Genomic DNA, 13,305 nt, shown 5'->3' with positions numbered 1-13,305 from the left:
AAGCCCGCGCGCAGCAAGGAAGACCCAATGCAGCCAAAAATAAATAAATTTTTTTAAAAAGCTACAAGAATATATTGTATGATACAGGAAATACAGCTAATATTTTACAGTAACTGTAAATGGAGTATAACCTTTAAAAAATGTGAATCACTATATTGTATACCTGTAACATATAATATTGCATACCTGTAACGTATAATATTGCACAGCAACTATACTTCAATTAAGATAATTTTTTAAAATAAATTATCTTCATAGGAAGAGGGCTAACACTGTACATTTTCACTTCTCAGATTTCTTAAACACAGGCCAAGATGAACTTCAGATGTGCACCCTTACCAGAATTCTAATTGGGGCAGCTTCTGGAAGCCATCTCTTCCAGCTGCCTTTCCTAATTAGAAGAGGCTCTACAACCAAAACAACCCACAGAGGTTAGTAGGGCACTAAGCCCACGCCGGCACTTCTGCAGGGGCTCATGAGAAAGGAAGGAGTAATTCCTGGCTTCCAAGTGTCACATGCCTACCCATACTTCCCACTACTGTATTAGATTAGCATTTGTAGCCAAAGCATTGCTGATTCATCACGACTACTGCTCTAGAGTGACTGCTGAGTCTCTTCCGGAGGCGTTTCTGACCAGTCATTTCTGTCTCTGGCGTGAGTTTCAGGGCCCTTGACGTACTGCTGTACCCTTTCCCTCCCTGAGAGTCATCCTGTTTTCATGGAAGACTCTCATTTGTCAATGTCTGTTTGAATTCCATTTCTATTCTCCAGGAGAAAATAATGTTAGGCAAACAAAAAAAGAAGTATTTTCAAAACTATCCTCTAAATGAATGCCAAATTAACAAAAAGAAAGTGAAATCATTCTTGTCCTTGAAAGCTATGAATCTCAAGCATTTTAATATGTGTTGAAACTACCTAAGTTGTTAATCATCTTGTGTTTAATAATGGCAAACTCATGCCATAAAGTAACCCATATTATAATCTAAAATGGAATCAAAACATTAAATTCAAACTGTGTTATAGCACAATGACCATCATAAAGGATTTTTTAAAAAATAAATTTATTTATTTTACTTATTTTATTTTTGGCTGCATTGGGTCTTCGTTGCTGCGCGAGGTCTTTCTCTAGTTGCAGCGAGTGGGGGCTACTCTTCATTGTGGTGTGCGGGCTTCTCATTGAGGTGGCTTCTCTTGTTGTGGAGCACGGGCTCTAGGCGTGTGGGCTTCAGCAGTTGTGGCACATGGGCTCAGGAGTTGTGGCGCATGGGCTTAGTTGCTCTGCGGCATGTGGGATTTTCCTGGACCAGGGCTCGAACCCGTGTCCCCTGCATTGGCAGGTGGATTCTTAACCACTGTGCCACCAGGGAGGCCCCAAGGCTTTATGGTCTTGATGCTAGGTTTCATATTCTATATCAGTAACAAAATGTTGATTAAGATAACGTAACTGAAAAATAAGGGCAAGGATTTTTGCTGCCAGCAATTATTTTTGTGCCAAAAATTAGAAACTGTCCGGACATAATTAATAAAACACCACGTTGTATCTTTTTGGGGAAAGGTCAGGTACAAATGGATTTAAATGGTTTTCAGCATTTTTACTGTATACAGGCAGGACACCCGAGTTTCACGGGTCCAGCATGCCTGTGTATGATATATGGGGCAAGGCAGGGACATGAAATATAACTGGAACCCTGGGGCATGTGATGCCATCAATACTCCTAGTACATACGCCTTCTGTGGGCCAGGCCCTGCCCCGTTGGCAGGTGCTGCAGCCTTCTCTTCTAATAGCTAAGTCACTTGACTCCCGCCCACACCTCACCTACTGGCTCAACCTCATCAAATCTCTAGGAACAAACCCAACCTCAGATGGGGACTGGAACTCTTTGGAACTGTTGAGCAGGCATCTGGAACCTAATGCCCCATGACTCAGTAGTACATTTCCTGCTGGCTTTGGCATTCTGCCTTGTTCTCAAGATTCAACACCCACTGTACTCTGGATCTGTGGCTTGTCCTGTTTGAAACTTGCCCAGCACTCTTAAGGAATTGGGGGTGCTCCCTTCTCCTACCTGTCTACCTCCTAGGCCCTGGGGTCCTTTGCCTCCTCCACAGCTCCAAAGGCAGCCGTGGTGCCCTAGTTCAGGAGTCTGACAGACCTCCACTTCCTGGCCATGTGTCCTTGGGGTTCCAACTAACCTCTCTGGCCTCAGTGTCCTTACTTGTGAAAAAGGGGTATTAGGAGCACCCACTTCATAGGGGTCTTGTGAGGGTTTAAAGAGTTCATACATATAAAGCACTTAGAACAATAGTTTGCCGTAATATATAAGTACTCAGCGACTATCCAGCTTTATTAATAGTAGAACCAACAGTAGGGTATGAGCTGGCGGATACTACCAGCCTCGTGCTTGGAGCTCTAAAGGCTGTGGTCCTTCAGCCCATCCTTCTGCTACCTGTTACACCTGCGGCACTGGACTTCACCTTGCACTGGCAGCAAAGTCCGCTCCCCAGCACGCCCCACTCCAGACTGGGTCTGGTTTCTTGTCCCGGACCCAACCCCAGCCTGAGGCAGATACAGAGTTAAGCCCAGCTTTGTCCCCAGCGTTCTCTGAAAACTTGGTTGCCTCTACAATTTAATCATTGCTTCTGCATTACTCTCCTATTTGCCCTCTCAGTTTTTGCTCTTCCTAAGGAAAGACAAATCCTAATAAGCATCTCTATAGAAAATTAAATTTGAATACAAAGAATGTACACTAAGAAAATGCATAGATATTTACAAAATAAAGACTAGGAATGATAACTAAAGATGTTGCTATAATCCCTACCATTTTATTACACAGTTTGGTTTCACTTTTTTTTTAATATATTTTACTTGATAGAATTAGAAATCTCCAAGTAAACTTCCCTAGAGCAACAGAAGATGATCTCTTTTAAGATCAAACTAGATATTTGCTTCATGCCAAGTTTCTTCATCCACGCATCCTGAAAGCCAGCAGTAAATATATCTTAAGAACCAAAGGTCAAAGACAAAACAAGTAATGTCAACGCCCTTTGTTTCAGTAAACATATAAACAAGACAGATGTTTCAGCATCTCTATCCCGAGGTCACAGAGAAATTATGTTCTGGTTTTCATACGTGCTTTTGATGACGCGTAAGGATTTATGTGGATTGAATCAAACCACCCAGGCCTTCCCTGGTCTAATTCTTTACTAAATAACTCTCCCTTTGAAGTCTGCCTAAATGTTTTGAGGATATTAAAAATATTTTAGATACTAAGGTGGAAGAAATCTGTAGTCTCAAAGAAATATCCTACCATTTGCAAAAGAATATTGGAATAACATTACAGGACCTGAGGTTTAAGAATAACCAAAGGGTAAGGACAATGTTTTCTGCCACATGTCAGCTATTGAAACATTTGGTACTGCCCAGAAGGGGGGAACTACCAATTCATCAATTCCAAGTTGTACATTTTCCTTAAATTTTAATATACCCAAAATCAAGATGCATCTTACAATCATGTCACGTCATGGCTTAATTTATAGCATTTTTTTTCTTTCTTAGTAGTACGTAAAGTAACGGTGTTCTTTACCATCAATGATGTCTCAGATTTAACAAAATGTAACTTTTGGAGTTTCTTTTCTCTTACCTTCCCTCTTTCATTCCTTTATTTTCTTCTACTTTTCTATTCCTTTAGTTTTCCTCCCTTTCTTGCTTAAAAAGGCATGTGTACATATATGTACATAATATATACACATATATATGTAAAATATATATACATATATACAAATTACATATACATACATACTATAGATACACACACACGTACACACACATATACTCTCCTCTCTGTCTTGGACCCATCCAGCACCCCCAAGAACTGAGGACCTCTTTTCTCCACCTGTCCCTCTCTACAGAATCGAACTGGGGTCCTTTTCTTCACCTAAAGCCTGATATGGGACACTGCTAAAGGTGGACTGTCTGTCTCCAAAAGAAAAGGGGAATTCACCAGTGAAGCTGTCCAATCTTGGACTTTTGGTTTTTGGGAGGATTTTGATTACTGATTCAATCTTCTTAATAGTAACTGGTCTGTTCATATTTTCTATTTCAAATAACAAGTGTTGGTGAGGGTGTGGAGAAGAGGTAACCCTTGTGCACTGTTGGTGGGAATGTAAATTGATGAAGCCACTACGGAAAACAGTATGGAGGTTCCCCAACAAATTAAAAATAGAACTTCCCTATGATTCAGCAATTCTACTTCTGGGCATTTATCTGAAGAAAATGAAAACACCAATTTGAAAAGATTTCTGCACCCCCATGTTTACTGCAGCATTATTCACAATAGTCAATATGGAAACAACCTAAGTGTGCATTTATAAATAAATGGATAAAGAAGATATAGTATACACACACAGTGGAATATTATTCAGCCATAAAAAAGAATGAAATTTTGCCATTTGCGACAACGTGGATGGACCATGAGGGCTTTATGCTAAGTGAACTAAGTCAGACAGAGAAAGAGAAATATTATATGACCACTTACATGTGGAATCTAAAAAAAAAAAACCCTCATTGATACAAAGAACAGACTGGTGGTTATTAGCGGCAGTGGGGCTAGGGTGGTGAGAGGTAGAAGAAACGGGTGAACAGTTCTTGTTTTTGTTTTTGTTTAAATAAACTGAAAAAAAAACAAAAGAAAGGGGCATTCAACATGATGCCCCCTTACTATGTGGAAAACTTTCAGTGAAAGGCTGTTGCAGGGTGAAGTGAAAAGTACTCACTAACACTCAGGATGCTGGATCTGGTTTATCTAACGGGTCCCCATTCCTCACTAGCATGGATGATAAAGGACTGACTTAAAGCCTTTGTTCTGAACTCTGGGAATGAGAGAGAAGAAACATACTTTAGCTTTCCCCTTCCTTCATGGGAATAGGTCTGTGGCCAACCCTTGGCTCTAATGAGACTCTTTAATAAAGGTTCCAGCTTCCCCAGGGGCCCACATGCCCTGCATGGCAAATGTTTCAGTCCCACTGCAGCCACACTCTGGATTCCATTTTATCTCTAGAAAGCTTTCCCTTGGCGCTGCCAACACACAGGAATTATTAATGAATACAAGCAGGGCATGTGCAAGCAGCATGGGGGAGGGATCCAGGACAACAACAACTTGCCTAAAATTAAAGTCTCAGTTTGTAAAGACTTGAAGTTTGATGAAGATTTCACTTTGCTCACAGGTTAGTTAACCAAATTGGTGGAAAACAAAGAAATCAGGGTATAGCTCCCTGAAATACACTTTATCTTAACATGGGCTTGTACACAAATTAACGAAGCTTTAAATCAAGGCAACATTTTCAGAGGGAATAAAGGAAAAACATTTGGCAAACAATACATCCATGTACAAAAAACTGGCTGAGAAGTAACTTGCTGGCACCTACTAATACTCCATCCCACTTCTCTCAAATCCTCTCATTTCTCTATTCCCAAGCCCCTTAGAACAGATATTCCAAAAGTCTTCCCACCCCTACCCTTACAGAGCTTTCTCAGAACACACTAAACTGGGGAGCTCAACTGGTAGCTGAATGATGCCTGTTTCTTTTTGCTTCAAGTCTCTATACCCACCAGAGTTGGTAGGGAGCTTGGTGCTCAAGGTTCCTTTGAAATTCTGCTAGATCTGGCTTCCCAAGAGCAACAGCTCTAAGTGAATCCAGAGAGAGAGCATGTGTAGGGAATGTTCTTATCTTTTGGAAAATCTCCATAGTGTAGGGGGAAAAGGGGAAAAGAAAATCATAGCTTCCCATCATTTACAAGAAAACCAGCTGTGAATACTTATTATCCATTTTTTTGGAGGGTATGTCTTCATAGTTTATTAATATCAAATATAAGACATTTCAGAAAAATAAGCAGTTAATTGTCTACGGATACTGTCATTCTTCTAGCAATTACAGGAGCTGGCTTAACCTAGTAAGGTAAATATTAAAATAAACCTCGGGAAAAAATTATGCTGATATGTTTGGTGAAATTTTCCTCCTTTTAGCCTAATATATCTCAACACATCAACACATCTCTAGATTGACAGTATGTTTTAGTGGTCACAATCTTGGGCTCTGGAGTTGAACTTGGGTTTGACTATTAGTCCTCCACTTACAAGCTGTTTGACCTTGGACACATTACTTAACAGCTCAGGTCTCAGTTTCCTCATCTGTAAAATGGGTATAACAATGTTACCTAATTGTTTCTCATTTTCTGTCTACTATTGAATCAATCAAGTTTGGAGTTTTCTTTATTCTTTCTCGTCCTTTCTATTTGCTGGAAAGTTATACATAATATACATAATATTCTTATTCTTTCAGTGTTACACTTAAACTTTTAACAGGCATACCTAACTGAAATTTTGTAAATCATCAACCTCTCGATGCTTCTCCTAAACCATACACAACCTTAGAATGCTATTATTCTGGTCTTTTTAAATTCCACTTTGTTTTACCACCAAAATGAGTTATAGTGTTATTGTTTCATCAATTATTTGAACCAATCAAAACTTTGTTGATTTACCTACATGCTTGTCAATCTCTTTGCATCACATTTATTCATTTGGGTTCAATTTCCTTTTTACTAAAATATACCCTAAATATACTAAAATAAATTAGGAGATGTTTTCAGTCAGCATCTGTTATCAGGAAACTCTTCTAGAATATGACTACTGAAGTCTTTATCTGGCACTCACGCTTGAGTTCAAGATCAGCTGGGAATGAAAATCTAAGTTAACAGTTATTTTCTCTCAAAATAATGATACTACTCCACATCTTCTGACTTCTGCTGTTGCCTTTGAGAAGTCTGTTGACAGGATAGTGGTAATTCCTTTAAAGGCAATTTTCCTTTTCTCCCCAGTTACTTTTACAATCCATTCTTTGACTCTGGGGTTTTGCCTTTCAGTTTCACCAGGATGTGTCTATGTGTGGTGTCACTGTGCTTCCTGAATCTGAATATTCGCATCTCCTATCAGCTCTAGAATATGATTAGGCATTATCTTATCAAAAATTGCCTCTCCTCAATTCTCTCTAGTCTTTCCATATGGAATTCCTAGGTGACACATTTTTGATCTTCTCACTCAATTTTTCATGTCTCCCATCCTCTCTTTCTTATATTCCACCTCTATCCATGCTACCTTCTAGTTTTTTCAGATCTATCTTCCAGTTCAAAATTCATACCCATGTTACTTTCAAGTTACTTTCTTATTCATTCAATTAGTATCTTTTTCCTTGCTAGACATTCTATAATTTCCCTTCCAAAAGTTCTCATTTATTTTTTCTTCTCATGTTGTCTTATCTTTCCTTTAAATCTTTTAATTTATGTCTTTAGTCATGTTAAGTATAATTATGTTATATTCTCTTTCACACAGCTTGTTTACCTATTTTTGTTATTTACTTTGCCAGCCGGTCTGGCCTATGGTAGATTGTTTCTACTCATCTGTTGTGCTTTGGGTGTGTGAGCTCAGGTTAAGTGAGGCTTATCCGTGGAATCCTGCCGAGGTTGAGATATTCCCTCCAGAGAGGTTTTCCACTTGCTTCTACCAGGGAATTTGGGAGTATTGTGGTCTGAGACCAATTTTAATATTAAATTCTCTGGTTGGAATTTCCCAGATGATGCAGGTAAAGTAAACGAAAGCCTCAAACTCACATGTGGTACAGACTCCTGTTTAAAAGTTCTCACAGGATATTTCACTTTCCCACCCCAGCCCAGGCCAAGAAGGACAAGCTAGTTTGTTAGGGTCTCCCATTACTAAAGGATGGATTTTTTTTCAGCAAGGGCATATACCTTTGAAGGCACTGGCTTTGCATGAGGGTCTCATCTAACTTCCCATTTTATATGGGTCCAAGGCTTTACCATCTGCCTCTCCATGGGGGTTAAAGTCAGATTACTGAGACAACTCCCAACCCTGCCTCCTGGGAGCCCCCAGTTCACACTTATGTGCTGATTTTCAGATCTTCATTTCTGCCCCTTGGATATTCCCTACCTTCTTGTGAGCTCCAAAAAGCATTTAAGAGGCTTTTTAAAAGTTATTACATTCACCTAGCATTTTTAGATGTCTGTAGCAAGAGGATTTTCAGGTTGTTTATTCTATAAAACTACCACAATCAAATTCTTTGTTTAGGTTGTTAACCTACTTGAATGTATTACTTTGAGAAAAAGAAAATATTTTTTAAATGTGTAACATAATGGTGTAACACAAATAAGTGCTCATGTAGTAGTGTTATCTTTGGATTATTAGATCAGCTGAAAAACTAGGCCCCATAGACAAAAAAATTTTTATGAGAAATAATTGATATTTGATTCTTTGTTAAATAAAATAAACACTGGATACTTTCACTAGTTTTGTTGATCTTATAAGACAAGCTACAAAGTATAGCCATTTGTGGGCATATGGGGTGTATTACATGTAATAAGTTCTTTCTTCATGCAACTTCCAGATTTTCTCAAGTAAGGTCACCGTTTCTTAAAGGCAAATTATTACATAATGATAATAATTGTATATATGAACTTATTATTTGTCTTACATATATTTTAGGAAAAAAACCAACTCCTTTATAAATGTTAGCAAACATATTAATATCTTGTGAAACAGTAAAATTTTGTGGAAAACCTTAGAAAAAACTGTGGGAAATGTGTTATGTTGCAAAGGGCACAGGCTTGAGAGACAGATGGGTCTGGGCTCTGGTGCCATCTCTACTATTTATTGGCTGTGTGACCTTAGGTGAGTTAATTAACCTCTCTAAGCCTCTTTTTCTTCATCAATAAGAGAAGAGATGAGAGATACCTGGCAGAGTTACACTCAGGATTAACTGAGATAATGAATTCATCTAGCAAATGCTAAATGAACGCTAGTGAAAAGACAGAAAGAAGGATGGAAGGAAAAAAGAACTAATGCTTTTAGTTTCGGCAAGATAGACGAATTCTGGACCATAAAACAAGACTCAAAGACTTTAAAAGAATTGAAATCATACAAAGTATCCTTTCTGCAACAGAATTAAACTAGAAATCATATAGAACTATCTCTGGAAAAATCCCCAAATATTTGGAAATTAAACAACAAGAAATAATCCATGAGTGAAAGAGGAAGTCACAAAGGAAATTTGAAAATAGTTTGAGTTGAATGAAAATGAAAACAATACATCAAAAATTTGAGGATGCAACAGTTAATATCATACTGACTAAGAGCAAGGCAAGAATGTTTTCCTTCACTATTTCTATTCAGAATTATACAGGAAGTTCAAGCCAGTGCAATAAAGCAATAAAAAGAAATAAATACACAAATTAGAAAGAAAGAAGGAAAACCATCTCTATTCACAGAAGAAATGATTGTGTTCATAGAAAAATCCAAAAGCATCTACAAAAAAGCTATTCAAACTAATAAGAGAGTTTTGAAAAGTCATAGTATTTGATGCACAAAATCAGTAGTACTTCTATATACTGGCAATAGGCAACTGGAAATTGAAATTCAAAGAAAAACTTACCATATATAATAGTGAAACCAAGGGCAGTCATCAGTTAGATCCCTTAAACTATAATTTGCTTAATAAATAACATCCTGTAACTTGCCTTCACTGACGAAGCTTGCTTTCTTTTCAAAAACTGCATACACTCCAAGCTTCACGTAGCTTAGACAATATATCACAAGATGCCTTTCATCACCCCCTATAGATAACACCGATGACATATGGATTGCTATAGTACAGTTGTTTTTTCAGGAACACGGAGTTAGTCTTGCCCAGGTCAAAGCAGTCAAGACCCCCAACCATTAAACTGGTCCTGTGCAAATATCTGATGGATGACCATTTGACATCATAGGACCAAAAATTCCACCCTCAGATCATCCTAACGTTGTCATTTTCTGAACATGTGTCCCAGGAAGAAGCATGTAACTCAGATACACCTGTGCAGAACACAGGTTATGCTGCAGAAATCAACAACATGATTTTTAAACTTATATGGAAACACAAATAACTAGAATAGCTAAAACAGTTATGAAGAAGAACAAAGTTGGAGGACACATACTACTTGATTTCCAGACTTCTGTACAGATAGAGTAATCAAAACAGTGTGGTATTAACCAAAGAATAAGCGTGTAGATGAACAGAACTGAACAGAGTGCTCAGAAATAGACCCATGCATATACAGTCAATTGATTTTCAGTCAAAGATCAAAGGCAATTCAATGGAAAAGAACAGTCTTTTCGTCAAATGATCTTGGAACAAGTGGACATTCACTTGCCAAAAAAAAAAAAAAAAAAAAAGAAACCTTGATCCATACCATATTAATAAGTTAACACAACATGGATCATACACCTAGATCTAAATTTAAAACTAGGAAACTTTGTGAAGAAAATAGAGAATAAAATCTTCATGACCTTGAATTAAGCAAAGATTACTCAATGAAAGGATGCTCAACATCATTATTCACTGGGGAAATGCAAATTAAAACCACAGTGAGATACTATCAGCTGGCTGAATGGGTAAAAAACAGAGAAAATAAAGAAATCCTGACAATACCTAGTGTTGCCAAAAATGTGAAGCAACTGGAACTCTCATACACACTGGTGGGGATGCAAAATTATTCAATCACTTTGGAAAACAGTTTGGCAATTTCTTATGTATACTCCCCGTATGACCTAGGAATCTCAAGACAAACTTACTCAAGAGAAACAAAGACATAAGTACATACAAAAACATGCAGGTGAATATTTATAGCAGCCTTATTCATAATCACCCCAAAAAGGGAACAAACCAAATATCCTTCAGCTGATGAATGATTTTAAAACTGGCATATCCATACAATGAAATCCTACTTGACAATAAGAAATGAACCACTGGGACACGTAACAATATGGATGAAATCAAATGAATGATGCTAAGTTTTACAGATTTACTAAGGCCACATGATATTTGATTACATTATATGACATTCTGCAAAGAGCAAAACTCTAGGGACAGAAAATATATCAGTGGTTGCCAGAGCCTGGGGCCTGGGGAAAGGATTAACTACCAAGGGATACAAGGGCATTTTTTTGTGGTAAGGGCTCTTCTATGTCTTGATTGTGGTGACTTACATGACCGTATGCATTTGTCAAAACTCACAGAACTGCAAACTAAAAGAGGTAAATTCTATTGCACATAAATTATGCTTCAATAAACCTCTCTTTAATTTTTTAAAGATTTTTTTTTAAAAAGCTATTTGCTGGGGAAAAATACAGTAAGAATCAGAGTCAAAGAAAAAAGAAAAAAAAGTCTTCTAAGAAGGAAGCACAGCTACTTAAATCAGGATGAAAGACACCTCAAGAGAGAAAAGATTTTTAAGAGAAGATGAAACCAATAAATTAGGCTTAAGATGTCTGCAAAAACAAACAAACAAAAAACAAAAAGAAAAAAACCCCAGCTTCATCCTGCCCTGAGAGGTCATCAGGAAAATACAGTATCTTAAGAAATAAGAACTAATTTGCCAGATACTCAAAAGCTGAGGCAACTGAGTCAAAGAAAGAGAATGGTAGGCAGAATTCTAAGATGCCCTCCCATCCCTATCCCCCGTGTACACACCTTTTGTGTATAATCTCCTCCACTTACGTGTGGGTGTGACTTGTAGATATAATAGGAATTCACTCCCATGTTTAGGCGATTAGTCAATCGACTCTGAGTTCATAAAAAAGAACTTATCTGGGTCCCCTGGTGGTGCAGTGGTTAAGAATCCGCCTGCCAATGCAGGGGACATGGGTTCGAGCCCTGGTCTGGGAAGATTCCACATGCCGCGGAGCAACTTAGCCCGTGCGCCACAACTACTGAGCCTGCGCTCTAGAGCCCGTGAGCCACAACTACTGACACGGCGTGCCTTAGAGCCTGTGCTCTGCAACGAGAAGCCACTGCAATGAGAAGCCCGCACACTGCAATGAAGAGTAGCCGCCACTCGCCACAACTAGAGAAAGCCTGTGCACAGCAACAAAGACCCAGCGCAGCCATAAATGAATAAATAAATAAATAGTTTATTTATTTATTTATTATTTATTTTCTTTAAAGCATCACAAAAGGCAACAGCATAGAGAAAAGAGGGGAAGGCTAAGGGCAGATGTCTTTGGAGAATAATCTCTCTCAATTCCATCCAGTGGTGGCTAAGGAAACCCAGCACAGACTGGGGGAGGTTCCCTGGTCCTGTCTCATTGCTCTTGATGACTCACTGTCCCTACAGGTTTTACTTCTCTACCTCTGGGTCCTGACTGCAGTCACCCAAGTACTAACACTCCTCTCTGGGCGGGGGGACACCTTCCCACGGGTCTCCAGGGCCAACAGTGGACATCCAGAGCAGAAACACGTCTGTATTCACTGGACTTCCTTAACACTCATTCTCAACACGGTCATCGGTGAGACTAGGCACCAGGAAATAACCACTCAACTTTATAACCATAAAAAAAGCATGAATCATTCCTGAACCATCTTTCCCTGTATGGGAAATATAATAGGAGGGTTCCCCCTGCCCCAAGAATATGATCTGAATTACAGGTTGTAGTATCTTGCAAATTAAAATAAAATACATGCTTCATCTTCATAATATTATTAGTTCGTTGATTTATAGCACTGTTCATTCTGAACATCATAGAATGAAAATGGAGTAAATCATAACTTACCCTGTAACTCTTTAGTCTGATGAAATCAACCTTCATAGAGACAAATCTATCGGAATTTCGACTGATGTTCTTAAGGTGTTCTACCAGATCTGCACAGAACTTGTAGCCTCCTTTAAGTACACATAGGACCATAATGTCACAATATCCTATGTCTTTCATAATATCCTTAGCCAGCCGTTCAATTCTGAAAGAAGGGATTAAAAGATATATTAAAGCATGACTACTTCTGAGCATTTTTGTTCCTTTCCCAAAAAATGCATGATGTACTCTACATATTAGATTACGCAGGAGAATGTGGAGAAGGGCTTGGGAGACAGAAGCTTACAGATAAGAAGCTTTGTTAAAGTTGGACAAAGACAAAGTGCTCAAAACATACTTCTGATATAACCACATCGTCAATCATACATTGTTGCTCCTCTGCATCACAAAAAATGATTAAGGTGTAAAATATGATGTCAAAGATCACGAAGGCTATTATTGGATCACTACAGAGCCTGGTTGTCAGCTTTAACGAGGCTATGATGGTATGTGGTGATATTACGTTCCCTTTAAAGCAGAGAAGAAGGAAATGGAGAATGACTCACCCACCTGACCATGTTAGACGAGACTGGAGGAAAAGTCAAGACCATAATAACTATCGAAAGAATAATAT

General features: G+C 38.4%; 1 protein-coding gene across 3 annotated transcripts in view; it reads right to left on the bottom strand.

The window, feature by feature from the left end:
- PRTFDC1 (phosphoribosyl transferase domain containing 1) overlaps nucleotides 1-13,305 on the bottom strand; it is a 102,761-nt gene that overhangs the window by 72,646 nt on the left and 16,810 nt on the right. For all 3 annotated transcript variants that reach the window (XM_082618043.1, XM_082618042.1, XM_082618044.1), the window contains one exon: nucleotides 12,654-12,837. In XM_082618043.1, coding sequence (XP_082474169.1) covers nucleotides 12,654-12,837 — 184 coding nt within the window. The remainder of the gene's footprint in view (nucleotides 1-12,653; nucleotides 12,838-13,305) is intronic.

Source organism: Mesoplodon mirus (genome assembly GCF_964341445.2).
Source record: "Mesoplodon mirus genome assembly, chromosome: 4".
NCBI lineage: Eukaryota > Metazoa > Chordata > Mammalia > Artiodactyla > Ziphiidae > Mesoplodon > Mesoplodon mirus.
This window is presented reverse-complemented; position numbering and strand designations above follow the sequence as displayed.